The following is a 26416-nucleotide window of genomic DNA, read 5'->3' as shown; positions in this document are numbered from 1 at the left end:
GCAGACGGCAGGGTTGAGTGTTATGAGCTGACCTGTGTCCCCCAAAATCCGTACATTGAAACCCTAACCCAGGACCTCAGGATGTGACTGGGGATACAGCCTTTTAAAAGCATATTTAGGTTACAATGAGGTCATTAGCGTGGGCGCTAATAGAGAGCCCTCTGTGTGTGGCTCCTTGTGGGCAGCCCTCACCCCAAGTCCACATCCGCCTGTGCAAGATGACAGGCACAGGCGCCTGAACCACGCCCTGCCTGGGGGGCTCACCGTGGACCCTGACGATGGAGCTGCTCCCGGCCCCACTGGCCTCACACTTGTAGCGCCCACCGTCCTGCACGGTGGCACCTGTGATGACCAGCTGGGCCCGGCGGCCCTCATAGGTCAGCTGGCACCGGGCAGATGGCCGCAGCACCTTCCCGTCCTTGGTCCAGCACACGGGGCTGTCTGGAATGGTGGTCTCACAGACGAGGGTCAGGTCCTCGCCCTCTGTGACTGTGGCATCTGAGAGCTCCCGGGAGAAGACGGCTGGCTTCTCTGGGGGACAGAGGGAGGAGCACAGGGTGCATGTGGGCTACTGCGCTGCTGCTCAAGGGCTAACGGGGGTCAACCCCGGATCTTTCTGCAGATGAGGTAACACCCTGGGTCAACTGCCACCGGACGACCTCAGGCTGGTGCGACAGAGGGGGTTGTCACAGGCTGGCTGGTTAGCTCAATTGGTTAGACCATAGTGTTATAACACCAAGGTCAAGGATTTGGATCCCCATACCACCAGATGCTAAAAAAAAAGAAAGTTCTGTCGAGGGGACAGGGAAGGGTCTGCATGGTTCCCACCCCAGCGGGGACACAGCCAATCCATGCCACACTGGCCACAAATTCTGCACACCATGTAGAAACAATTCATCCTTAAAAGGTTCCGCTCAGTCTTCCGAGCTCACCTCCCTGGGATCTGAGCCCTCACCCCATAGGCAGAGACCACACTACTGAGCAACACAGGCTATCTGGTGACACCCACCACTATCCTGGTCCCGCAGGCACACAACTTACCAGTGACCCGCAGGTTGGCTGAGGTCCGCTGGTCGCCTGCCTCAAAGTGAACCGTGCCCGAGTCCTTGAGCGCCAGCTGCCGCAGGGTAAGTATGTGGTAGCCCCCAGGCTGGACCTCAATCTCATTGAGCTCACTGGCATGCAGAGGGGTCTTATCCAGGAACCAGTGCACTGGCCCGTAGTCAGCAGGGGACACACGGCAGCAGAAAGTAGCTGAGGAGCCCTCCTGCACGTCTGCATCCTCTAGGTCCTCGGTGACGAGCACTGTCTGGCCTGTGGGGCACAGACGGGCCCGTCAGGAATCTGCCATCTGAGGTGAACTTGGACCCCTGCTTAGGGAGCTATGGTGCTTCCCAGGCCCAAGCAAAAGCGGCTCTGTTTAACACACTTGTGCTGATGGGACTTGGAAACTCGTACGCAGATCAGAGCTGGTGGCCCAAAAATACCTGTTTTAGGTCAACCTCTGAGCCCCAAACCCACCTCCCTCCAGCCCCAGGGTCCTTCTGCAGAGCTCACTGGGCAAGTCCGCAGCCTGCTGAGTGATCAGGCTGGGGGTTCCCCTCTGGCCTCCAGCGTCCTCATGCCCCTCCTATGGAACTGTGCTCACACGGAGCAGCTGTCTGCTCCCAAACCAGTTGTGCTTGTCATCACAATCATGCAAGGTAATGAAATCTTGCATTCATAGGTGAAACTCAGGTGTGAAAAAAAAGAGGTATGGCCATACTGGAATTTAAATCAAATGCTTCAGAGAATAGAAAACGTGTTGGTGGGATTGTAAAACAGTACAGCCACTATGGAAAACAGCACGGAGGTTTCTCAAACTACAGATGGAACTATTGTACGATCCAGCAATCCCACGTGTGGGCATAGACCCAAAGGAATGGAAATCATCATGTCAAAGGGATCCCTGCACTCCTGTGTTCGTCGCAGCTCTGCTCACAATAGCCGAGACACGGAACCAACCTAAATGTCCAACCATGGACAACTGGATAAGAAAAATGTGGTCTATACACACCATGGAATATTGTTACTCTTCCATAAAAAAGAATGATATACTGCCATCGCAGCAACATGGATGAACTTGGAGAAAATTATGTTGAGTAAAATAAGCCAGGCACAGAAAGAAATATCACATGTCCTCATTCATAAGTGGGAGCAAAGAGAGAAAGAAGGAAAGAAAGACCACAGTGGTGTGTTGGGCTTGCAAAGGGAGAGAACAGACACAGGGTAGGCAGGGGGAGGAGGGAGAGGCTGTGTTGGGGACACAGGAAATACCTGCAATCTGAGGTACTAGGCATGCTGACAGCATTGACCTGATCATCACATTCTGGACACAGGTGCTGACGGTCAGCTCTGTGTCCCATGAATGTGTATACGTCAATAAAAATAAAATAAACTAAATAAATTTTTAAAAATGTAAATTTCTAGAAATAAACTTTTTGCTGTTGAGTGATGAGCGCTGAAGATGAGAAAGAATTCACCAGTTTTGAGATGGATCCTGCAGTCTGATTCCTTCCAGTTCTCAAGTGCCTTGAAGGTAAGACTCCACTTTAAAGAAGTGGACGCCAACAGCACACAGGGCAGGAGAGGTGGAACTCCTGTTTGTGGACCAACCCACGAAGAGATGGCCCTGGCCTACCCACCGGATGGGAGGACACGTGTATGTTTTAAATTTGTAACTGGTACCTTTTGTGATTTTTATGATTCTCACCTTAACTGAGTTTTTTGATTCACATGAATGCAAACTTTTATGAGATCACGGGGCTTTTACTGTGCTTACAAAATACTTTCACTGCATTTACTGAATTCACTGATTTCACTAAAAAAAGAGGACAACAACAGAAATGAAGCTGTCTTTTTATATTACTTCCAGTTATTGTTGCAGAGGCCTTCCGGCACTGAACCCTGTGGTTCCCATAGTCAGACCCCAGCAGGGGCTTCCAGCAGCCTCGGCCCTGGATGCCAGCCAGGGCTCAGCTGAGCGAAAGCTGTGGTCACATGCCCTCTGGCCCTGGGCCAGCCCCCAACCCACTCAAACCCCAGCTTTCTTATCTTCCAAGCAGAGAGCCCTCAACTACCTACCGATTGCAACCACCACTCAAATGTGGAAACACAAAAATCCCCCATGATGACCAACCACGGTCACAGTGACCATACACTCTCCCTGGGGAACATTCAAGGCTCCCTGGCTGTCAGCACGTGGGACAGGCGACACGTCGTGTGCACAGACACATGCAGAGCGCTTGCATTGGAGAGCTTCAGAGACCACCCAGGGTGAGCCCCTCCACCCTTAGAGACGGGGACACTCAGGCTGGGCTCCCCGATCTCCGACTGCCTCCGAGTTTCCAGGGTCTACCACAATCAAAGCCTCTGCCTGAGCATTCTGGGTGACCTCACCTCGCACCAGGAGCTGGGCCCGGGTCTGGGCCTGGCCAATGTCGCAGATATATGTGTCGCTGTCTGCCTTCTCCAGAGCGCTGATGGTGAGCCTCAAGGTCAGGCCCTCCTGGCTGGGCATGTGCTTCTCCGAGCTCTGCAGCTCAGTGATACCCTTGTACCAGGTCACTGTGTCCACGGGCCGCTCCGTCTTGCACATGAACACGGCCGTGCCCTTCTCCTCCACCTGCAGGTCAGACAGCTCCTCCGTGAACCGGTTTGCCTTCTCTGGGGGAGGGAAATGGAACAGGTGGAGCGTGAGGCCTGCACAGACCCCACGACATCCCTGTTCCCCTCCTGGCACGGCCATGGAACTCTGGGACCTGGGCGAGCCCTTTTTGCCTGGGACAGAAGAAGGGGAGACTGTGTCTGGCTGAGGGAGAGAGGCCCCTGTGGGGCAACGTGTGGTGCTCACCTCCCACGTGGAGCCTGGCTGTGCTCTTGGAAGCTTCTGTCTCACATGTGTACTCGCCCGAATCCTTGAGTGAGGCTCCGCGGATGACCAGCATGGCCCGTGTGCCTTCACTGAGCACGTTGTACTTCTGACTCTTGCGGATGGCCTTCCCGTCCTTCAGCCAGCGCACTGGGGTGCCCGCCCGGGACAGCTCACAGCTCAGCACCACGTCCTCCCCCGGTATGGCCTGCTGGTCTTCCAGAGGCTTCGTGATGTCTGCCGGCCTCTCTGAGGAGAGCAGAGACGGTCATCCATAGGGCATGGCCACGGTGCCAGCCATAGCCAGGATGAGGACAGGGACAGGCATTTGGGAACAGTCTCTGGAGACCAAATCCAACTCTGAGACCTCGAACCCCAGAAGCCTCAGGGCCTTGAAATGCCAAAGCCCCCATCAAAAAGGCAGGACCTGGGAGGTGAGGGGATATGAGACCACAGAAGCCCAAATGCTCAGCATCATCCAGAGCCCCACAACTCAGTGTGGCCACAGGATGGTGCCACCTGTGAGCCGAGCTCCACCAATCTGTACCAAGTGTACACGGCAGGAGCACAAGCTCGCAAACATTGGTGGCAGTTTCACAGCTGATTTCACACTTGGCTTAGTATCCTCAGACTGACTTCACAAGACACATGTGTGCTGGGAGCTACCAACCCCTCAGGATAGACAATGAATTGGAAACCAGAATCCTGAGCCTGTACAGAGGACTGCAGACACTCATCTGAGAGACTGACCCCCCTCAGATGACCAGAACCTCCCCCACCACCCCAACAGGTGCCCCAGGGGTCCCCACCATTGGCCTCTAGAAGGGGAGTTCACTAGAGGTGGGGGAGACAGTCCCCAGAAGCACCCCCTGGCAGCCCCTGGCCACCTGGGGAGGGGCGTGTGCTCAGTAGCCCCCTCAGCCCGTGGCCACAAGCCCCCGTCCCACCTGCTGTGCTCACCTCTGACAATGAGCGAGGCCTTGGAGGTGAGGCCCCGCACAGAGAAAACCACCTCCCCGGCGTCACTCAGCGCAGCGTCTCGGACCATCAGTGTGTACTTGCGGCCCTGGCGCACAGCCTGGAAGTGGCCGGAGCTGCCCACAGTCTTCCCAGCGACAGTCCACGTGGCTAGGTCGTCAGCGCTCTCACGGGACAGGACGCACTCAAAGCTGCTGCTCTCGCCCTCCAACACCTCCACCGTCTTCAGCCTCTTGGTGATGCCCACGAGCAGGTCTGTGGGCCATGGGAGACTCATCATGCCAGCAGCCCACAGATGCCTGCCCGAGAGAGCGGCGCTGCCTGGGGCCACACCTGCCGGCCTTCAGCTGGCCACTCCTGGTGCTGGGGCGACCAACAGATGTGGGCTGTGGTGGCAGCTGTCCTGGCTCATCCCCTCCAGGAGAGGAAGGACAGGGCCTTGAGAGAAGGGGGGCCTCCTCCTCTCTGGGGCGAGTCCCTACGCTACTGTCCCCTCCATCATAGCACCAACCAGCGAGGCTATCCAGGACCCACCGCAGGGTCCCAGGACAGTAGGCCGGCTGTCCACTTTGTGCACGCCGACAAAACCAAAACGTGTAGGGACTGAAACCAGGATCACAGGTAGCAGGGCCAAGATAGCAACCACTGGCAGGAGGACAGGCAGCCGCCCCCCAGTCGGGAAACCTGGCCCTGGCCGAGAAGGATGTGCTGCAGGGACCCGAGCCTCCGAGACAGCACAGCTGGGTCAGGTGATGGCTCCATCCACCAGCCTGGTGACCTTTGGGCCTCTCTGAGGCTCCATGAGGCACAGGAGAGTGGCCCACCCACAGCCCACCTGCTGCTTTAGCACACTGTGCCCTTGGCCCGGGAACCCTTCCTGTGCAGCCCCTGCCCAGCACCTCAGCTTCTCCCTCCTGCCTCCTTCAGGAGGCTCCCCTTACGTCCCCCATTCCCCCCACACCCGGTTTCTGCCGTGGCACACAGCGAACATCTCTAGCCCTGTGGGGACTCCCAGGTGGGGCCAGGACAGCCTCCTGCCCTTTACTCCTTGACCTCTCATCCCCCAGCTCCTGCAGGAGGCTCCCCTGACCAATCCTGGCTCAGCAGAGCAGCTCTCCGATCTCAGAGGGTCACCCAGGATGAAGGAGGACCACCCGACCTCAGCACCACCACCCTCCCCAAGCTCCAGCTGACATGGACACACACCGTGCACACTGATGCAGGCCCGGGTCTCCTCGGTGCCCACATGGCAGGTGTACAGACCGGCGTCTTTGTGACTCAGGTCATGCACCATGAGCCCTCGCATGCCCGCCGTGTGCAGGAAGTTGTACTTGTCGCTAGGGCCCAGGTCCACGCCATCCTTGCGCCACACCACGCGGGCCTCGGGCTCTGAGACCTCACACTGCAGGGTCAGCGTGCTGTGCTCCTCAGCAGACACGTCGTCCAGTGCCTTCAGGAACACCACCGGCTTCGCTGCAGGGAGGGCATAGCCAGTGAGGGAAGCCAGGCACCCATCCCAGGGAACGAGGGGTCTCTGCACACCCCACAGAGCATGCAGAGACAGCTCACCTCTGACCTCAAGGCGTGCAGAGGCTGTCACCTTGCGGGAGGAGGCTCGCACAGTGCCCGCGCCCGCCTGCCGGACGCTCTTCAGCACCAGCGTGTGGCGGCGGCCCTCGTGGGTGATCTCATGGAAGCTGTCATTGTACAAGGGCGTCCCGTTGAGTGACCACTCGATCTCCTCATCCTCATGGGACAGCTCGCACGAGAAGCACACCCGGCCCTCTTCTGTGGCCTCAGCATCCTGCAGCGGCTGCGTGACTGTCACCTCCCGTACTGCAAGGAGCACACTGGGGCCTTAGCGCCCCTGCTGCTGGCTGTCCCCACCCCCAGAGACCCTCTTGGCAGCCCCATGCCCCCTCCCACACGGCTTCCTACCTTCCACAGTGACCTCGGTGCTGCTCTGGGCACTGCCCGCCTGGCACCGGTAAATGCCAGCATCAGCAGGCATGAGCCGGAGGATGCGCAGCTCGGCCATCTGGCCCTCCAGCCTCATCTTGAACTTGTTGGATGGGATCAGGGGCACATCATCCTTGTACCACTGCACAGCTTTGGGAGGAGGCCTGAAGTCACAGGACAGGACCACCGACTGCAATTCACGCCCCACCTTGGGCTCCAGTGGCCGCATGAGCACCATAGGGATGTCTGTAGAGGAGAGAGAGAGCAGGGCTAGACCCACAGGACACCAGACCACCTGCCCTTGCCTGCCCCAGACCCTAAGCCATGTCCAGCCAAAGCCCTCAGCCACATCCACTCAAGGCCCTGACGACTCAGGCTCCTGAGTTGTGTCCACTTGTGGTTCTGAGCCACATCCGCCCACGGCCCTGCTCCGTGTCCACTCACAGCCCTGCCGCGGGTGCCCCCGCCAGAGTGTGCCATGCACTCACCAGAGACAACAAGGTGTGCTGAGGAGCGGGACTTGCCGATGGTGAAGTGCACGGGCCCGGTCATGGTGGAGCAGGTGCGCCGCAATGTCAGCCGGTGCACAGTGCCCTCCTGCTCCAGGCCCACATTTGCCCCAGCCTGCAGCACCGTCTTCCCCAGGAGCCACTTGGGTGGCCTCACTGAGGGGATGGAGGTCTCGCACTCGAACCAGGCGGGAGCGGGCTCCATCACTGTCACGTCCTGCAGGCCCCGCACGATGGTGATGGATTGCTCTGTGGGCAAGGGGCATGTCACTGGCAGGGTCCTGTGGGAGGACCAACCTCCCTTCCTGAGGCTCTGGGTCGCTTCCCGGAACAAACCCTCTCCCCAACCCCACGCGCGCTAACATCCTGCTCCGCCTGCCCAGAGCCCCCACAGCGCCCGTCAGAGCTGCCCACCTCCAGAACACCAGGGCACACTACAGAAGCAGTAGACTCTCCCCTCGGCATCTGAGAGAGCTGCCCACCCCGCCCCATCCGCACCTTCCACAAAGAACTGGGCGCTGGTCTTGGCGCCACCCGCGTCACAGGTGTAGATGTCCTCATCCTCCGGCTGCACGTCGTTGATGACCAGCTTGCGGTAAAGGCCGTCGCTGACCATTTCGTACTTGGGACCCGGCTGCAGCTCCACTCTGCCCTTCAGCCACTGCACCTGGGCACTAGCCCGGGACACCTGGCACTCCAGCACACCACGGTGCTTCTCCATGGCGATCTTGTCCCGCAGCGGGCGCAGGAGCGTCACCGGCAGCTCTGTGGGAGCCAACGAGAGACTCAGCGCTGCGGCTCAGCACTCCTGCACCTGTGGGCTGGGTGCTTTGCCCAAGCGGGCTCCAACAAGCTGGCTGGGCCTGTGCTCTGGGCCTCAAGCAGCCAAGGGCCTGGTGCCTGCTTGACCCCCACAGCCCGCAGGCAGCTGCCCACCACAGTGAGCAGGTAGCCAGGCTGAGTGTCTTCTTCAGGGCTGGTCTGGGACCTGCTGACTGCTTACAATTAACCACCAGAAAAGTGGGCACACCCCATCTCCATCCGGAGCACCCTTGCCCTGAATGTTCTCATCCTGCCCCATATACCCTGGCCCATGCCCCACCCCGCCTCTGCACTGCCCCCCATACCCCTACCCCATGCGTGCATGCCCTGCCTTCTCTCCAGTGCCCATGTGTCCCACCCCACGCATCCCCACTCTGCACTCACCTCCCACCCCCCACACGCCTTCCCTCACCCTGTGTGCCTGCTCAGTCCTCTCCCAAGCGACCACGTCCCACCACACGTGCCTCAGCCCCACCCCTACATACCCCACCCCACACTCGCCCCGCCTATCTGAGGATCCTTCCTCGTTCACATCCCTGGCCACTCCTGACTTTTATCAAAGCCATGAGGTAGAACCACGACCTCCCACCTGCCAGAGCTTCGCACCCCCCCTCTCAAACACAGACTACATCCCCAAGAAACAGAATTCACTGGCATCTCCATTTTACACAAAGGAGGTGACCCCGAGTTCTCACACCCCCAAGGCCCCTTCCCCTGTCCCCATCTTCCTGCTGAGGAGCCGACAACCCTTCTTTCCTCCCGAGTCACTGCTGTCCCTGCCCTGGGAGGGCCTGGGGAACCCCAGGCCTATCCTGGGCCAGCTGAGCTGCCAGACCCTGCAAATGTGCGTGCACCCATGCGTGCGTGCACACAACGTCCAGCCCCACACTCCCCGCACCCTCCTCACCTTTCACTCGGAGCTGGGCTCGTGATTCTTCATTTTCAGCTACAAATTTGATCTCCCCTGCATCTTCCACCAGGACCCTCCGGTAGATCAGAATGTATGTCCTTCCTGGGGAGGAGGGCCACTCAGCACTGGGGTAGAGGGGAGAAGCCTGGAGGCGGGGCCCACACCCACCCAAAGCCCGCCTGCCAGCCGCACCTTCCTGGCGGATGCGTACGTTGTCACTGGGATGCAGCTTACTGCCCTCCCGGAACCACTGGGCAGGCACCTCGTCGTGGGAGACCTCACAGGAGAAGGTGGCTCCTTCCTTCTCCATCACCTCGACATCCTCCAGGGGCCTTACGATCTGGATGTTGCGGCCTAGGGTGGCAAGCAAGGCCCTGCCACAGAGCCCTCCCAGCGCCCCCCACCCAGTTCCCCCACGTATGGAGGAGTCAAGACAGAGTCAGAGTGGCCAAGCGCCACACTGGAGGCCCAGGGGGCCAGGAGGTCCTGCCACCCACCCGAGTGCTGCCCCGCCCGCCCTCACCTTGCACCTTCACAGAAGCCGAGCTCTGAGCATCACCAGCATCACACACATAGACGCCCTGATCCCCAAGCTCACACCGGTGAATGATGAGACTCCTGCAAGAGCCCTGGGCCTTTATGCCCACCGTCTTGCCCACCCGCAGCTCCACGCCATCCTGTGCAAGAAAGAGGCCAGGTCAGGCACTGGGGTGACCAACCTGCCTGCCCACGGTGAGAGGCAGGAAGGGGACAGAGGAGTCCCCAGGGGAACAGAGGCACCTTCAGCCAGCGCACGTCGACGTTGGGACGTGACAGTTCACACTCCAGGGTCACCTTCTCCTTTGCAGTGGCCACCACGTCCTGTAGCGGGCGGGTAAACCTCACAGGCAGCTCTGGGGCAGCAGGAGAGGGAAGGTGAGGTGAGAAAAACAGCTTGGAGTTGTCTTCCCAGCGGGGACAGGGGAAGTCACAGAGCTGGCTCTGGGATTGAGCTCCCTGGCAGGGTTCCACGTCCCAGTCCACACTGTCCCCACCTGCCTCCCTGAGCCACCTTGGGGGCAGGGGTGGGCACGCTCTGGAGTGGGAACCTCCTGCCTCTCCCTCCCCACGCACCAGTGACGACGAGCTGCGCCGATGTATTCACGCCCTCAGCCTTGAAGGCGACAAGGCCGCTATCCTGCAGCCGCAGCTCCGACAGCGTGAGGGTGTGGATGGGGCCGTGCACCGCCAGGTGGCACGTGGGCCCCGGGTGGAGCCGCAGGCCGTCGCGCGTCCAGGTGCCCTCCACGTCCGCGTGTGACAGCTCCACCTCCATGGTGGCTGCGCCCTGTTCCTGCGCCTCCACCGACTGCAGACCCCGCACCAGACGGACCTGGCGCACTGTGGGGACGCACGCAGGGATGCGGGTGAGCCGCTGCCCCAGGCCCGCGCCTTCCAGCCAGCCCGCACTCGGACCCCGGACGTGGGCACAGCCGGCTTCCCCAGGAGGCCGCAGAGCTGAGCGAGGGCCCTGGCGGCCTCCTCCTCCCCCAGGACCTGCTCCTACAGGGGGAGGTCCTCCCCCTTCGTCCTCCCCATACCCCCACGACCCGCCCCTCCACGGGGAGGTCCGCCTGCTCTCTTCCTCACTTCAACCCGAGGCCCCGGCCCCAGGGTGGAGAGGCCCGCCCCTCCCTCCCTCCCAGGGATCTGTTTTGCTCCTACCCCCCTCCTCCTAAATGCCCGTCGCCCAGGCCCAGTGCGCCCCTGCCGCCCCGAAGCTCACTCTCCACGGTGAGCTTGGCCTGCGTCTGGTCATCGGGCGTCTCGCAGCCAAAGAACCCGCGGTCGGTGAAACCCACGCTGAGCAGAACCAGGCGGTGACGCGCTCCCTCGGCGTGGATCTCCACGTTCTCGCCCGGCGCCAGGGCCGCCGCATTCCGCGTCCACTTCACCTCCGGCCACGGGCGCGTCAGCTCCACCTCCAGCGTCACCGAGCTCCTCTCCTCCACCGTCTGCGGTTCCAGCTTCCTTTTGAACAACACTGGGGCCTCTGAGATGGTTGGAGAGGAGAGATCATGGCTGTCACCGTCCTCTCAGGACAGCCAAGGCACAGAGAACACCAAGGAGGCCCCACATCCCCACTCCAAGCTGCTTGAAGCACTGGCCACCATCAGGCCCCATCTGCACACCTGCACAGGCACGATTCTATGGGAGGAAGCTGAGACCCAGAGAGGCTGCTTCCTTCCCCGTCCTCCTCCCACCTCCTGCTCTCCCATCCTGAACATCACGCCATGCCCCTGCGCCTGGAACTCCTAAGCATGGCCAGTGGCCAGCAGCATCGGGTCTCCAGCCACTGGTGAGGCAGGCCAACTCAACCCCCAGACCCGCTGCATCAGCTGCTGTGCTCTAACCAGGCCCTGGGACGCGAGCGCGTTAGGCAATTAGAAACTGGCTCCCTTGGGCCTCCCAGCCCAGGCTGCACCGTGATCTTCCCAGTAGGTGCATCTGTCTCTTCCCTATTCAAGACCCTGCCATGGTTCCCACTTCCTTTCAGGCGAAATTCCTGCTCTCTGACCTCAGCAGCATCGGAAGCTCATCTCCACCTCCTACCAACCCCAGTAGCTGCCACCTCCCATCTACCAGACTCAACCTAGGAACGCCTCCTCCGGGAAGCCTCCCTGGACCGCCCCAACCTCCACCCACTTCCCCCCTACAACGTGCATTCGCAGGATCTTATCTTCTCCCCTACAGAAAAGGCGGCCGCTCTCACGGACCCATCCAAGTCTCCTCCTCTCTACCCCGGACAGACCACTGCAAGGAGCCGCTGGACCGCCCTGCAGGTCCTGCTGCCCCCAACTCTCACCTCGGACCCGGAGGGCCGCCGAGGTCGAGGCGCCCTCAGCCTCCGCGGTGATCTGGCCCGCGTCCTCCAGCGCCAGGCCCGATATAGTCAGGCTGTGGCTGGCGCCCTCCTGCGATATGACAAACTTCTCGCTGGGCTGCAGCTGGGCGCCTTCCCGGAACCATGTGACGGCCGCATCGCCGGGAGACACCACGCACTCGAAGGTGGCCTCGCGACCCTCCTCCGCGACCACGGCGCTCAGCCCAGACGTGAACTTGACCACGCGGGGCACTGCGGATGGGAGCTCCGTTTGAGACGCGGCAGGAGGGGCTCTCCGGAGAGCCCACCGTGCGGCCTCGCCAAAGACCACCACCTCCGAGAAGCAGTCCGGGAATGCCCTCCGCCGGCCTCGCCCGCCGCCCCCCGGACCCAGCCCTGCGGCCGCGTACCGTGGACGGTGAGCCGCGCGCCGGTGCGGTCGTCGCGGCACTCGCACACGTACTCTCCCGCGTCCTCCGGGCGCAGGCCCGACACGGTGAGCGAGCGCAGGGTCCCCGCGGCGGCCATCCGGAAGCGCTTGCCGGGTCGCAGCTGCGTGCTCCCGCAGCGCCACACCACCTCCGCCTGCGCCGGGCTCAGCTCGCACGTCAGCGTCACCGTGCCGCCCGGCTCCCCGCTCACGGGCTCCAGGGCTCGGCAGAACTTGGCGATCACCTCTGCAGGCACGCAAAGGACGTCAGCCCGAGCTCTGCACAGACTGGTTGTGCGACCTGAGCCCCAGCCCGCCCCGAAGATCCCCCACACCGCTCACCTTCTACCTGCACCGGGAAGTCCTGCCCCTCGGCGCCCACGCGACAGCTATAGACCGCGCTGTCCATGACCTGGGCGCCGCGCACCGTCAGGGTATGGGTGTCCCCCAGGCTGGCCGTCTCGTGCCGCTTGCTGCGGCGAATCTCCACGCCATCCTTGAGCCAAGTCACCGCGGCGACAGAGGGTGTGGCCAGTGTGGCGGTCAGGACAATGTCCTCGTGCTCCCTGACCACCAGAGGCTCCCTGCGGCAGGGTCTCTCGGGGGCTGAGGGCTCGGGCTCCAGTTCTGGGGGAGATGAGTCAGCATGAGAGCAGGGACCCTGGTGTCCCTAGGTGGGCCCCACCCCTCCAGGGCCACATCGGAGAGATCAGCAGGAACCCGTCCCTCTTCAAGGTCCACCCCGTCCAGTTCTCAGATGCTGCTGCTCTGCTGAGCCACCACAAACGAAGGCAGCAGGGCCAGACGCCCCCCACTGGCCACCATCCGGGCTTCCAGGGTCCATGCAGGGTGTTCATCACCTCCAGACTAATTCACCACCCCAAAGGACTGACCTGTGACGCTCAGGCGGAAGGAGACCCTCTGGCCCCCGGCCTCGCAGCAGTACTCCCCGGCGTCTGCCTTCCCTGCCTCCTGCACCACCAGCCGCCGCCTGCAGCCGGTGGCTTCCATGTGCACCTTCGAGCTCGAGCTCAGCTTCTTCCCGTCCTTGAACCACATAACCTCTGCCTGGGCCTGGGCCACCTCACAGCTCAGCGTGGCACTGGCTCCCACTCCGGCCTTCACCTCGCTGTGTGCAGGCTGCTCCTTGGCAAACACCACAGCAGGCTCTGGGAAAGGGAGGGACCACAGAGTCAGAGCAACCACCTAGAACCACCTAGGAAGGCAGCACTAGTTTAAAAAGGCCTGGACAGGGGGTAAGGAGGACGGACACTTCTCCAGGGCCGGCACTAGTAACGAGCAACTGCAGTGTCATCGGTCCATCCTGCCGTTTTATGATTTTCCTTTTTACATTGAAGTCTCTGATCCACCTGGAGTTGACTCTTGTGTGTGGTCAGTTACTGGTAAACTTTATTGTATTTTTTCATTTGGTTAAACGTTCAAAGCAGCATTTATGAAAGACCATCCTTTCCTCACACCTGGCACAGATGCTTTGATTTTAAAAAACGGGCGGGGAGGAGAATGGGAGAAGGGGAGTCATTTTATAAGAGGTCTGTTTCTGAGCTGTCTTCTCTCCATCTGATAAGTATCCTGCACTGAGACTCCTTCGTCTTAATGACCGTAGCTTTATAAGTCTTGATACCTGGTACAAGTGCTTACACTTTGCCCTTCTTTAAAGGCTTTATGTGGCCTTTAGAATGCACTTGTCATTTTTCAACCTCCCTTCCTCTCCCCTACCAAAAATACATTTGTTTGGATTTTGAGGGAATGAGCATCTTTGATTCTTCCATTTATTTACATCTTTACCCTCTCTCAAAAATGTTTAGGGATTTTCCCCCACAGAGCCTCTAAAACATTTTTTATTAGCCTTGGAATTATCAACATAATACCTTTGAGACTACTGGAAATCTTTTAAACTTTCACTTTCCAGCTGCTTGATGTTGCTATATTCATACAGAAATGTTTTCTTTGTATTGATTTTTTTAGGCGGTAATCTTTCTCAACTCCCTTACTAAATCTAATAATTTATCTTTTGGATAAATTGTATAATCTGTAAATTACATTTTTTTCCCCTGGATTTTATACCTTTTATTTTCCTCCTAACTGTGCTGTATAGTGTTGGATAAAAGTGGTGACAGGTGGTTTCCTTGTGTTGTCCTATCTCAAAGGGTTTCACTTTGTGATTTTGGTGCAATACCACTTACCAAATTAAGAAAGAACCTTTTTATTTATACTTTGTTAAGAATTTTACGGCATGGGCCGGCCCGTGGCTCACTCGGGAGAGTGCGGTACTGATAACACCAAGGCCGCAGGTTCGGATCCCTTTATAGGGATGTCCAGTTAACTCACTTGGGAGAGGGTGGTGCTGACAACACCAAGTCAAGGGTTAAGATCCCCTTACCGGTCATCTTATTAAAAAAAAAAAAAAAAGAAAGATAGAAAGAAAAAGAAAGAAAGAATGAAAAAAAAAAGTATTTGATGGCATGATTGGTGCTGAGTTTTGTCAATTATTTCTTCTGAATTTACAGTGTTAAATTTTATCAAATACTTTATTCTGCATTTATTGAGGTTGTTATATCATTTTTTAATTTTAATCCGATAATGTCATGCTTTCTATTGATTTTCTAATGTTTCTAATGTTAAACCAGCCTTCATTCTTGGACTATGAATTTTGTCTGTCACAGTGTTTCATTCTCTTGGTATATTGCTGAATTCAGGTTGCTAATATTTTATTTAACAAATTGGCGCTGATAAACCCATAATAGATGGGCCTATGATATGAATCCTTACTATTTTCTGGTGAGATTTTAGTATCAATGTTATGCTATCTACATATAATGGGCTAAGATTACATCTTCATTTTCTATTCTCCAGAAGAATCTCCATGAACACAGAATAATTTCTTTACAGAATGTGTGGAAGAATTTACTGCTACAGCCTCTTGGCTTACATACTGCACGATGAGAAGATTTTTTTATTACTGGTCCTACTTTTATTTTTCTTTGTTCTTGGTTCTACTTTTTAATAGGTTGTAGGACTGTTTGAGTGATCTATTTCTTCATGGATCAGTTTTGACTTAGTTTTCTAGAAATTGGACAATTTTCAAAGCTTTTTGAATCTGTTTGCATAAAATAATGTCATATAGTATTAAAATAACATGTCAAAAAACACATAGTGGGTTTTGTGGTATGTATACACACCAATAAACCACTAGGTACTAATACAATACCAATGTTATGTTGTGAAACTCGGGAGTCACTGTTGGACAACAGACAGCACTATTTTGAAGTTAAACTCTCCTAACAATAGAAAAAAAAAGTTAGTCCCCAGATTTCTCTATAAATTGGCCAGATAGTCACAGACACATAAGAGTCATTAGGGAGCCACTGTGACATACATACCACTTTACCAGTTAGCCAATGTTCAGTCTTGATATAATTCCAAATATGATTGGGTAGCTAAAATTTCCCCTTATCCTGGTTCAATGAACTCAAATCTGTTTCCGTAGGGAGAACCCTCTGTGAGCTGCAGGTGGCCACGAGGCACCTGCAGTACGTCCCTAGGCAAGAGACATCTGGTCTACCTCAGTCCCATTCTTTGGGTAGGACATGAGTCCTGGACACGTAGAACCACCAGTGGGTTCTGAGCAGGTGCTGGGAATGTGTGATTAAGCATTACAATGTGGAAACACAGGTGTGCCCCTGTCCCTTCCATGCATATCTTTCCCATCAGACTCACCTGGCCCAGACGCAGGTACTAAAATGGGAGACTACAGGTGTGAAGTCTAATGGAAGACCTGTAGGGTCCCTTGGAGCTACAAGCCAGTCCCATCATCACCTCCAACCAAAACAAAGGCAGTAGTATCACAAAGAACCCACCTGTGACATCCAGGCGGAAGGAGACCCTCTGACCCCCAGCCTCACAGCTGTACTCCCCGGCATCCACCTTCTCTGCCTTCTGCATCACCAGCCGCCGCGTGCAGCCTGTGGCCTCCACGTGCACCTTCGAGCTCGAGCTCAGCTTCTTCCCATCCTTGTACCACGTCACCTCCGTCTGGGCCTGGGACACCTCGCAGCTCAGCGTGGCACTGGCCCCCGCCTCAGCCGTCACCTCGCTGCACACAGGCTGATCCTTGGAGAACACTGCCTTGTGCTCTGGAGACAGAGGGAGATGCACAAGGTCACAGTCACTATCTACATCTGGAATGCCACATGGAGCAAAGAAGTCCTGGACGGGGAAGCAGGGGACAGAAAGTTCTCTAGGCCCTGCACTGGCTGTGTGGCCTGGAGAAGCCCTACTGCCTCTCAGCACAATGAGCACAATGTGTCCATCCATCCGGCCCCTGCTCCATGGGTCATTCTGTAGGGGACACTGTGAAAGGCCCCTGGACACAGGCTCCTCCAGGGAAGGACAGGGGTTGTGATGCATGCACACGTCCATTCCAGTCAGGCTGCAGCATCTCCCCATGTGACTGTGCAGGACACAATGACCCCCTCCCCAAGGCCCCACACTCCTGCCTGCTCCTAGTGCTGTCAGCTGGGGGACTCTTGTGGGAGCACCTGCACCTCCTGTGGCTTCTAGTGCACTGTCCTGATGACTCACAGGTGGGCACCTTCTCCAATCTTCCTGGCCCTAGTGTTTCCTCTTCAATGGTTTGACTTTTACTCAGCAATCAATAGAGTTGTCTTTTCACATTCATTTTTAGGAGGTCTTTACATGTTTATATGCTGGATCTTTGACTATCATGTGTGTAAATATCTTTCCCATCTATGTGCCTGGCCTTTTCACTCTTTTATGGTGTCTTCTGATGATATAAAGGTCTTATTTTAATAGAGGCAAGTATGTCGATCTGTCCTTTGTGGTGAGTGCATTTATACACTGTTTACAATTTTTTATTATCCTAAGGTCATTGTCTTGTTTTACCTTTACATTGGCGTCTTTAATGCACCTGGAGTTGGTATTTGTGCATGGCGTGAGGGAGACGTGTTTCATTTTATCGCATACACGTGCCCATGGGGTGGCATGGTCTCAGCACCACCTATGTTAAGGCCCTTACTTTCTCTATACCTCACAGTAGCACCAGGGTGAAAAAAAAATCCGGTTATGCATGGGTCTGGTTTTGGATTCACTACTGTGTTACTTTGGTCTTTTTATCTGTGTCTGCACGGCCTATAGCTTTATAGGAAATCTGGACATCCGGCAGACAGTGTCCTCTCTTTGTTCTTCGTGAGTGCTTGGGCTCCACTTGGCTCTTGGAATCAACTTGTCAATTTTCACACGTTCTCAAAAGAACTTTTCTTTGATTGTGATCAGGAATGGATATCTTCATGTCTGCCATGTGCACCTCACCCGATTTCTACCTTCTCTACCATCTCTCTACAACATTTAATACTTCCCCCCAGAGGCCCTAGACATATTTTATTAGACATGGAATTAAAAGCACAGTACCTTAGATGCCATTGTATTTCTCTTTAAATATCATTTCCAACTCTCTGTTGCAAATCTCTTGACATGGAAGTGTTTTCTGTATATTTTTATACATGGCATTCCTCCTCAACTCTCTTACTGACTCTAAAAACTTACCTTTTCTATTTTCTGTGTTAATAATCATATCATCTGTGAAATCCACTGCTATTGTACCCAAATCATATTCCTTTATTTTATATTCCTCCTTAGTGGCTGAACAATGTTGGACATGAGTTGTGACAGTGGCCCACTTGCAATGTCCCAGTTTTTAAAAAAATAAGCTTTCAAAGTTTCATGTTAAAGTGTGACATGTGCTGGAAAAACTTTGAGCATGAATGTTTGCTAGACTTTGTAAATCTCTTCCCAATATGAGGTAAAGGCTTTATCAAGCACTTGCACTCTGCACGTATCGCAGTAAACATATGCGTCCTCCCCTTTGACTTCTGCATGTCACAGATTACACTGATCTTCTAATGCTCTGCTAAGTCAAACTTGCATTTCTGTGCTATGGTCTTATGGCAGTGTACCATGCTCTTTATACACTGCTCCATACACTTTGCCAATATTTTGTATACGATTTTGGCATTGATATCCATAAGACATTGGTCTGTGACTTCAATTCTTAATACTCTGTCAAATTTTGGTATCATTATACTTTTTTTCATTTTTGTTTTGTTTGTTTGCCACTGGCTGGTACAGGGATCCAAACCCTTGACTTTGGTGTCATGATGCTGCTCTAACCTCCATTTCTAAATTTATAAATCAAACTCCAAGAGGTACATTGACACAAAATGTTTTAAAGACAAATGAGGGATCAAGGTGGTGGAATAGATGGTCCCCAGTGTCACTCTCTCCCACAATCAACAAATTTACAACTATTAAAAAGCAACGACTGCCAAGCTGGGGCCGCTAGAGCTCAGGGGAAGAGGAGAGACCTACGGAGCGCATGAAAGCAGGAGAAGCTGTGATGAGAGAAGGAAAGGACCACTCCGACCATTTCAAGGCTTGGAGGCAACAAGGGACCAGTGCACAGCCCATCCCATGGGAAGTGTTGGAGTGGGGGCAGCAGGGGAGATGGGCCCACCAGGGTAACACTGGGGCACAGCATGGACAGCTGATCTGCCCTCCAATCAGCACAGGCCCACCCAGTGGAGACTGGTCAGGAATATAGAACTGCAGAAGGTGCAGTTTGCTGAGAAGACTCAGGCCCAGACCAGAGTTTCCGCACAACGCAGGTGTACCAGACCTCACAAGACACAGAAGTGCTTACAAGGTCAACAACTAAAACCTGAGCTGCACAAAAAGCCTTCCCCAGGAAATCAGCAGCAAAGCAGCAATTTAGCTCAACCACAGGGCTCAAGTGCTGGCCCCCACAGGAAGTTCCCCCATTTTAGAAGTAAGCAAAGGACAACAAACTTCCCCAGGACACAGAAGTGCTTACAAGGTCAACAACTAAAACCTGAGCTGCACAAAAAGCCTTCCCCAGGAAATCAGCAGCAAAGCAGCAATTTAGCTCAACCACAGGGCTCAAGTGCTGGCCCCCACAGGAAGTTCCCCCATTTTAGAAGTAAGCAAAGGACAACAAATTAGTTCCAGTGCAGAGTTTAAGTGGTGGGAACAGCAAACAATCCAACACAGAATTGAAAGACAAAACAAAAAACTCACAGATCAGAGACAAAGTTCTGACATTAACTAGCAAAGGTCCAGAACCACCAAAGAACACCTAGAAAACCTAGAAGGACCCGAAGCACCCTGGGCTCCCAAGCCAGGACGGTGGGAGCCAAGTGCCTCAGCCATATGACCCCACAACATCCGCATTCAGCCCAGTGATGACTGAGACACTGCCAGAAGCCCCCCGGGCTCCCCAGCCAGATGAGCCTTGACCGTGCCCCCTCCCCGCTTGCTGGTCCTCCTATCCTATCCGCCTCCCATTTTCCCTCTTCCCCTCTCTCCCACTGCTCCACAACAATATCTTAGAATGTAAAAAAATATTGATAAACTTATTTAGATAAAAAGACAAAAGAAAGACAAGATTTGCTTTAAAAAGAGAATTCCAGACTTTAGACTTGTGTACCAACGGAGCATATCCAGCAAGCCTCTGCTCTTGGTTTGCATTGCACAGACACTGTAAGAGAGCGTGGATCTAGATTTTGCCACATGTAGGTGCAGAAAGAGCTTCCAGATCCATGCGAAAGGAATGAAGAACAACCCAGAACACTTAAAGCCTTAATAACTCAAAGTTCGGTCTCGAGATATTCCAAGAATGATGGTGTGGCCAAAATTTCCCCTCATCAATTTCAAAGAAAGTGAAACATCTCCGGCCAGGGGTGCCTGTGGATTGACTGAATTGTGTCCTCCAAACCCATACGCTAAAGCTTAATCCCCACTGTAACTGGTGAGGGTGGAAAAGCCTTTTATGGTAATTGAAAGGTGGGGCCTTGAAGAGGGGATTAGATTGCAGGACCGTGCAGCAGTGAAGAGATTAATAATGGTGGTCAGGGACGTGGTTCCGAGGGCTTTAAAAGGAGAGTGCATGAAGAGTTATCTCTCTCTCTGTTCCGCCATTCTCTGCCATGTGAGACCCCTGGGTCACTGTCACCACCACCAAGACCCCCACCAGATGTGTTCCCTGCACTATGGACTTCCCAGACTCTGAAACTGTAAGCAATAAATTTCATTTTCTTACAAAGTATTTAGTTCTATGTATTCTGTTATAAGCAACAGAAACTAACAAATACAAAGGGGGACCCTCATATGGTGCTGACTGAGGGTACCTGGAAACTGCCAGAACTTCCAAACGAAGCATAGTCACATATTCACAGGTGAGAGACACCTGGTCTATCTCACACTACGGGGCCAGAAATAGCCAGATCCTGGATACCAAGGAGCATCAGGAAGGTTCTGCAGGTACTGGCAACCTGAGACTGAGACTAAGCATTACAGGCGGAAGTACTACTCCAGGGGTACAAGAAGGGCCCCTAACCCTTCTCAAGCTCCCTTTCCATCCATCTGCTGGTTCAGCCACAGGCATCACAACAGGAGGTGGGGAGATGAGAGAAGTGAAGAGATGAAGTCTAATGGGGAGACCTGCAGGGTCCCTTGGAGCTACAAACCAGTCCCATCATCACCTCCAACCAAGGCTAATGCAGAACCACAAGGGACTGACCTGTGACGTCCAGGCGGAAGGAGACCCTCTGGCCCCCGGCCTCGCAGCTGTACGCCCCGGCATCCGCCTTCCCCACCTTCTGCACCACCAGCCGCCGCGTGCAGCCCGTGGCCTCCATGCGCAACTTTGAGCTCGAGCTCAGCTTCTTCCCATCCTTGTACCAGGTCACCTCCGTCTGGGCCTGGGCCACCTCGCAGCTCAGAATGGCGCTGGCCCCCGCCTCAGCCTTCACCTCGCTGTGTGCCAGCTGATCCTTGGCGAACACTGCCTTGGGCTCTGGGGACAGAGGGAAAGGCAGGAGGTCACAGTCACATCTAAGTCAGGAAGGCCGCACAGGGGGAAGAGGTCCTGGACAGGGAGGCAGGGGGACAGAAAGTTCTCTAGGCCCTGCACCATGTGGCCTGGAGAAGCCCCACTGCCTCTCAGCACAATGACCACAATGTGACCTGGACCTGCTCCCTGGGTCTTTCCAGGTGGGGACACTATGAAATGCCCAGACATAGGCTCTTGAGGGGAGGGATGGATGCACACCTCCACCTCACTGAGTCTGTAGCGTGTCCCCACGTGACTGTGCAGAGCATGTTGTCCCCACAGCGCCTGAGTGTCCCTGAGGCCCCATGCTCCTTCCTGCTACTGGTACTGTCAGCTGGGGGCCGCTGGTGCAAACGCCTGCACCTCCTGTGGCTTCTAGTGCGTCATCCTGATGACTCACAAGGTGGGCACCTTCTTCAGTCTCCCTAGCCACAGTGTTCACTTTTGTGTGCTGCCACTGTTCAGGCTTCTGCCCAATCTCCAATAGCATTCTCTGTCTTTTCCTTGTGCCTTTCTTTGTGTGTTTTCATTTTTAAGAGCACTTGATAGATTTCAAAGCTAGTGATGTGACATTTATTTATTTTGAAAATATCTTATCCATCTATGTGACTTGAATTTTCACTCTTACGGTATCTTTGTTGAATCAAACTTTAAGTTTTAGTGTAGTCAAATATAAGAACTTGTTCCACTGTGCTTTGTGTATTTGAGTTGTATTTAAGAAATCTTTCCTTCCCCTGAAGCTTTTTTGTTTTGTTTTTTTGTTCTTGTTATTTTTTGGCATCTGGCTGGCTCGTGGATCTGAACCCATGACCTTGGTGTTATAAGACTGTGTTCTAACCAACCAAGCTAACTAGCCAGCCCTCCCCTGAAGTTTTAAGGACGTGATGTTATCATCCAAAGGTTATTTGATGCTACCTTTTATATCGTGATCTCTAACCCAGTTGGAGTTCTCTTACAAGTGTAGTGTGAATTACTAATCCAATTTTTTATATGCTTAAATGATCAAAGCACCATTTATGATAAAAAAAAATTTTTTTTGTCCATTGCCTACATGGCTGTGATTGTAAATATAAATATACGTAATAAACCTTTTAAAAATAAGGAGGAACCCACTTATTCATGGACGTGATTATGAGCCCACTATTCTGTTGCTTTGATCTGATAACTGTCCCTGCCCTGTGACTTGGTTATCTTTATTACTGTGGCTATACAGCAATTCTGATATCTAGTAGATGAATACTCACATGTGGCTCTCCTTCAAGAGCAGATGGTGGTCTGATCACTGGAATTGGCTTCTCAATTTTCAACCCCCCAAAGAAAAACATTTGCTTGAATTTTGATTGGACGTGAACTTGTCTTCCCTGGATTTGTAGTCATTTATTTAGATCTTCTTATTGTCTCTCAAAAATGTTTACCTATTTTCTTTCCTCCACTGAGATCTTAAACTTGGAATTATAAATATTACACCTTTGATGCGACTGTAAAAACTTTAAAATTTCAATTTCCAACAGTGTTGCTCGTACATATAGGAGTGCCTTTTGTGTATTTATTTTCTACACAATCTTTCTCAGCTCTCTTACGAAGTCTAATAACTTATTTTTTGGATTTTCTGAATTGATATTCATATAATTTGTTAATTTCACTTATGTGCTTTCCAACTGTTAAGACTTTTACTTTATTTCTCTCCTTACTCTGATGTACAATGTTGAAATGTTGAGTGGAAGTGGTGGCAGGTGGCTTTTTTGTCTGTTCCCTATCTCAAAGGGAAAATTTTCAAGGTTCTTTTTAAATATAAAGTTACCTGGTGTTTTCTGTAGTACCATCTATCAAATTAAAGGACACTTTTTTTTTTTTCCCCAATAAGATGACTGGTAAGAGAATCTTAACCCTTGACTTGGTGTTGTCAGCACCACACTCTCCCAAGTGAGCCATGGGCTGACCCTAAAGGACACTTTGATTTATAGTTTGTGAAGAATTTTATGGCACAAATTGATGCTAAATTTTATCAAACATTACTTTTAGACTTACAATGTTAAATTTTATCAAATGCCTTTATTCTACATTTATTGAGATAATCACTTTTTTTTCATTCACTCTGATAATGTCATGCTTTATGGTAATTTGCTCATGTTTCTAAATCTAAACCAGGCTTGCACTCTGTGACTTTGACCTTCAGCACAGTATATTATCCTCTTGGTGTACTGCTGAACTCAGTTTGCTAACATTTTGCCTTGATATCCACAATAGATTGGCCTGTAATTTTGATTCTCATTACATTCCTTCTCATATTTTGGTATCCATGTTATGTTTCTACAGAAGCCTATTTGGAGAGTGTATTTCCTTTTTCTATTTGCTAGAAGAATCTCCATGAACGTGAATAATTTTGTGCCAGAATATTTGGTACAGCTTATCACTAGATCCACTGGGTTTCAACCTTTCTTTATGAGAAAACAATTTTTATTGTTCTATTTTTGAAAATGTTGTAGGACTGTTTGAGTTTTCTATTTCTTCTCGTGTCATTTTTGATGTTTTCTTGGAACTGGTCAAATGGTTAAAACTTTTCAAATTACCATAAAATAATTTGTCATATTCTTTTAAAATAGAATATGACAAAGACACAGAGTGAGTTTTTTGGTATCTACACACACCCAAAAGCCATTATATACTGATATAATACCAAACTGTGACATGACGGCACCTAGAGGTCAATGTAGGATGGCAGCCTATGTTATCTGACATTAAGACTCTCTAAAGGAGAGGAAAATAAATTTACTTCACAGACCACTCTATGAACCGTCCAGGGAGGCACAGACACACTATTAGGATATTCTATAAAATAAATACTGCATTATAGACAGTGGCTGTTACTAGAGGAACTCATCATTAAAGTGTGGTGATTTCATGTAAGCTACTTATTCTTTCCCATTTCTGAGTGTATAAATCAAACTCCAAGAATACTGACACAGAATGCTCTAACTGAAGACAAAAGGAAGAAAAGACTTACTTCAAAAAGAGAATTCCAAACCTAACTATATCTATAAATGTAACATATCTACCAACCTCTGGTCTTTGTTTACTTTGCACAGCCATTGCAACAAAATACAGACCTAGATTTTATGGGTGTAAAGATAACTTCTATCTCCATGTGAAAAAAGGATGGAGTGTCCCAAAACATCTAAAGCTTCAATAACCCATAGTTCAGTCTTGGGGTGATTCTATGTGTGACTGGGTGGCTGGAATTTCCCCTTATCCCAATGGACTGAAATGCAAACATCTCTCCCTAGCAAGGACCTGCATGTGGTGCTGGATGAGGGATGTGGAAGCTGCTGAAACATTCAACAGAAGGAAATTCACAAAGCCCAAGGTGAGAGATCCCTGGTCAACCTCAGACCAAAAGGGCCAGATACAGCCAGAACCCTGAACACCAAAGAATACCAGGAAGATTCTGGGAAGGTGCTAAGAATGTGTAATAAAGCATTACCACACACAAGCAACACTCGAGGTATACAAGAACAGCCCCTCTTTTCCATACACACCCCTCCCATTCCCCTCACTTGGCCCAGCCATGTGTGTAAAAACAGGAACAGGAAGCATGGGACGCTTGAAGAGATGAAGTCTAATGGCAACAGCACCAGGGTTCATTGTGGCTATTAGTCAGTCTCATCATCTCTCCCAAACACGCTAACTTAGTGCCCCAAAGGACTCACCTGTGACATCCAGGTGGAAGGAGACCTTCTGGCCCCCGGCCTCGCAGCTGTACTCCCCAGCGTCCGCCTTCCCTGCCTGCTGCACCACCAACCGCCGTGTGCAGCCTGCGGCCTCCATGCGCACCTTCGAGCTGGAGCTCAGCTTCTTCCCATCCTTGAACCATGTCACCTCTGTCTGGGCCTGGGCCACCTTGCAGCTCAGCGTGGAACTGGCTCCCGCCTCAGCCTTCACCTCACTGCACGCAGGCTGCTCCTTGGCGAATACCACCTTGGGCTCTGGGGACAGAGAGAGATATACGAGGTCACGGTCATCATCCACATCTGAATTGTCACATGGGGCAAAGAAGTCCTGAACAGGGAAGCAGGGGACAGAAAGCTCTCCAGACCCTGCATTGGCTGTGTGGCCTGGAGAAGCCCCATCACCTCTCTGCACAAAGACCACAGTGTCTCCATCCATCCTGCCCCTGCTCCACGGGTCGTTCCAGGTGGCGTGCTATGAAAGGCCCGCGGACACAGGCTCCTCCAGGGACGGACAGGGGTTGTGACGCATGCGCACCTCCATCTCAGTGAGGCTGCAGTGTCTCCCCATGTGACTGTGCAAGGCACGTTGTCCCCACAGTGCCTGAGTGACCCCGAGGCCCCACGCTCCTGCCTGCTCCTAGTGCTGTCAGGGGGGCCTCTGATGGGAGCGCCTGCACCTCCTGTGGCTTCTAGTGCGTCGTCCTGATGACTCACAGGTGGGCACCTTCTCCAGTCTCTCTGGCTGTTAGTTTTGCCCCACTGTGGAGTCACTGTGCAGGTGTTTTGCCTGATATTCAGTGACACTGTTTTTTTCATGCTCATTTTAAAGAACTCTGTTTACGTGGTAGAGCACTTACCTTCCACACTGTGCCTTGTGTTTTGCTCTCTTAAGGTGTCTCTTCTGAAGAATTACAATTTTTAGTTTTAACGTAGTCCAGTATGTAATTTTAAGCCATCGCAGTTACTGCATTTGTGTTCCGTGTCAGAAATCTTTCCCTACCCTGAGGTCTATCAGCAATCTATGTCAGCATCTAAAAGTGTTACGGTTTTGCCTATTCCCCTTAGGTCTCTCACTTATTTTTGTCCTGAAAAATGAGCAGCTTTTGTTTTTCATTTTGTTTAGTTTTACTTTTTTGAATGTACAGTTGGTTGGACCTGTTCATGCATGTTCACCTGCAGCTAGGACATCTCCAGCCTTACTGCTTCTGGTGTAATTTACTTGAGCTCTGTGCTTCGAAACCAGTTGGATGAGTTCTTTACTAAGGGGCTCCTGAACAGCAGTCCTGGCCAGGGAACCACAAATCTTCACTCTCTCAGATAGGACAGCTGCGGTAACAAGTTTATTCTTCGGCACTTCCTTAGA

The 26416-nt window shown here is 52.9% G+C and overlaps 1 protein-coding gene across 1 annotated transcript in view; it reads right to left on the bottom strand.

Annotated features, from left to right (window-relative positions):
* LOC103599747 (obscurin-like) overlaps positions 1–25489 on the bottom strand; it is a 155222-nt gene extending 129733 nt beyond the window's left edge. The window contains 25 exon segments of the mRNA XM_008583906.1: positions 265–531; positions 1042–1314; positions 3439–3705; positions 3893–4159; positions 4871–5143; positions 6095–6361; positions 6458–6724; positions 6827–7093; positions 7336–7605; positions 7855–8121; positions 9086–9190; positions 9281–9442; positions 9612–9765; positions 9869–9981; positions 10202–10468; positions 10854–11120; positions 11934–12203; positions 12362–12628; positions 12724–13008; positions 13275–13550; positions 16260–16541; positions 16544–16574; positions 20695–20720; positions 21014–21289; positions 25033–25489. Of these exon segments, the coding sequence (XP_008582128.1) occupies positions 265–531; positions 1042–1314; positions 3439–3705; positions 3893–4159; positions 4871–5143; positions 6095–6361; positions 6458–6724; positions 6827–7093; positions 7336–7605; positions 7855–8121; positions 9086–9190; positions 9281–9442; positions 9612–9765; positions 9869–9981; positions 10202–10468; positions 10854–11120; positions 11934–12203; positions 12362–12628; positions 12724–13008; positions 13275–13550; positions 16260–16541; positions 16544–16574; positions 20695–20720; positions 21014–21289; positions 25033–25489 (5923 nt within the window).
* Positions 25490–26416: the final 927 nt, after the last annotated feature.

This window comes from Galeopterus variegatus, unplaced genomic scaffold (genome assembly GCF_000696425.1).
Source record: "Galeopterus variegatus unplaced genomic scaffold, G_variegatus-3.0.2 Scaffold3078, whole genome shotgun sequence".
NCBI lineage: Eukaryota > Metazoa > Chordata > Mammalia > Dermoptera > Cynocephalidae > Galeopterus > Galeopterus variegatus.
This window is presented reverse-complemented; position numbering and strand designations above follow the sequence as displayed.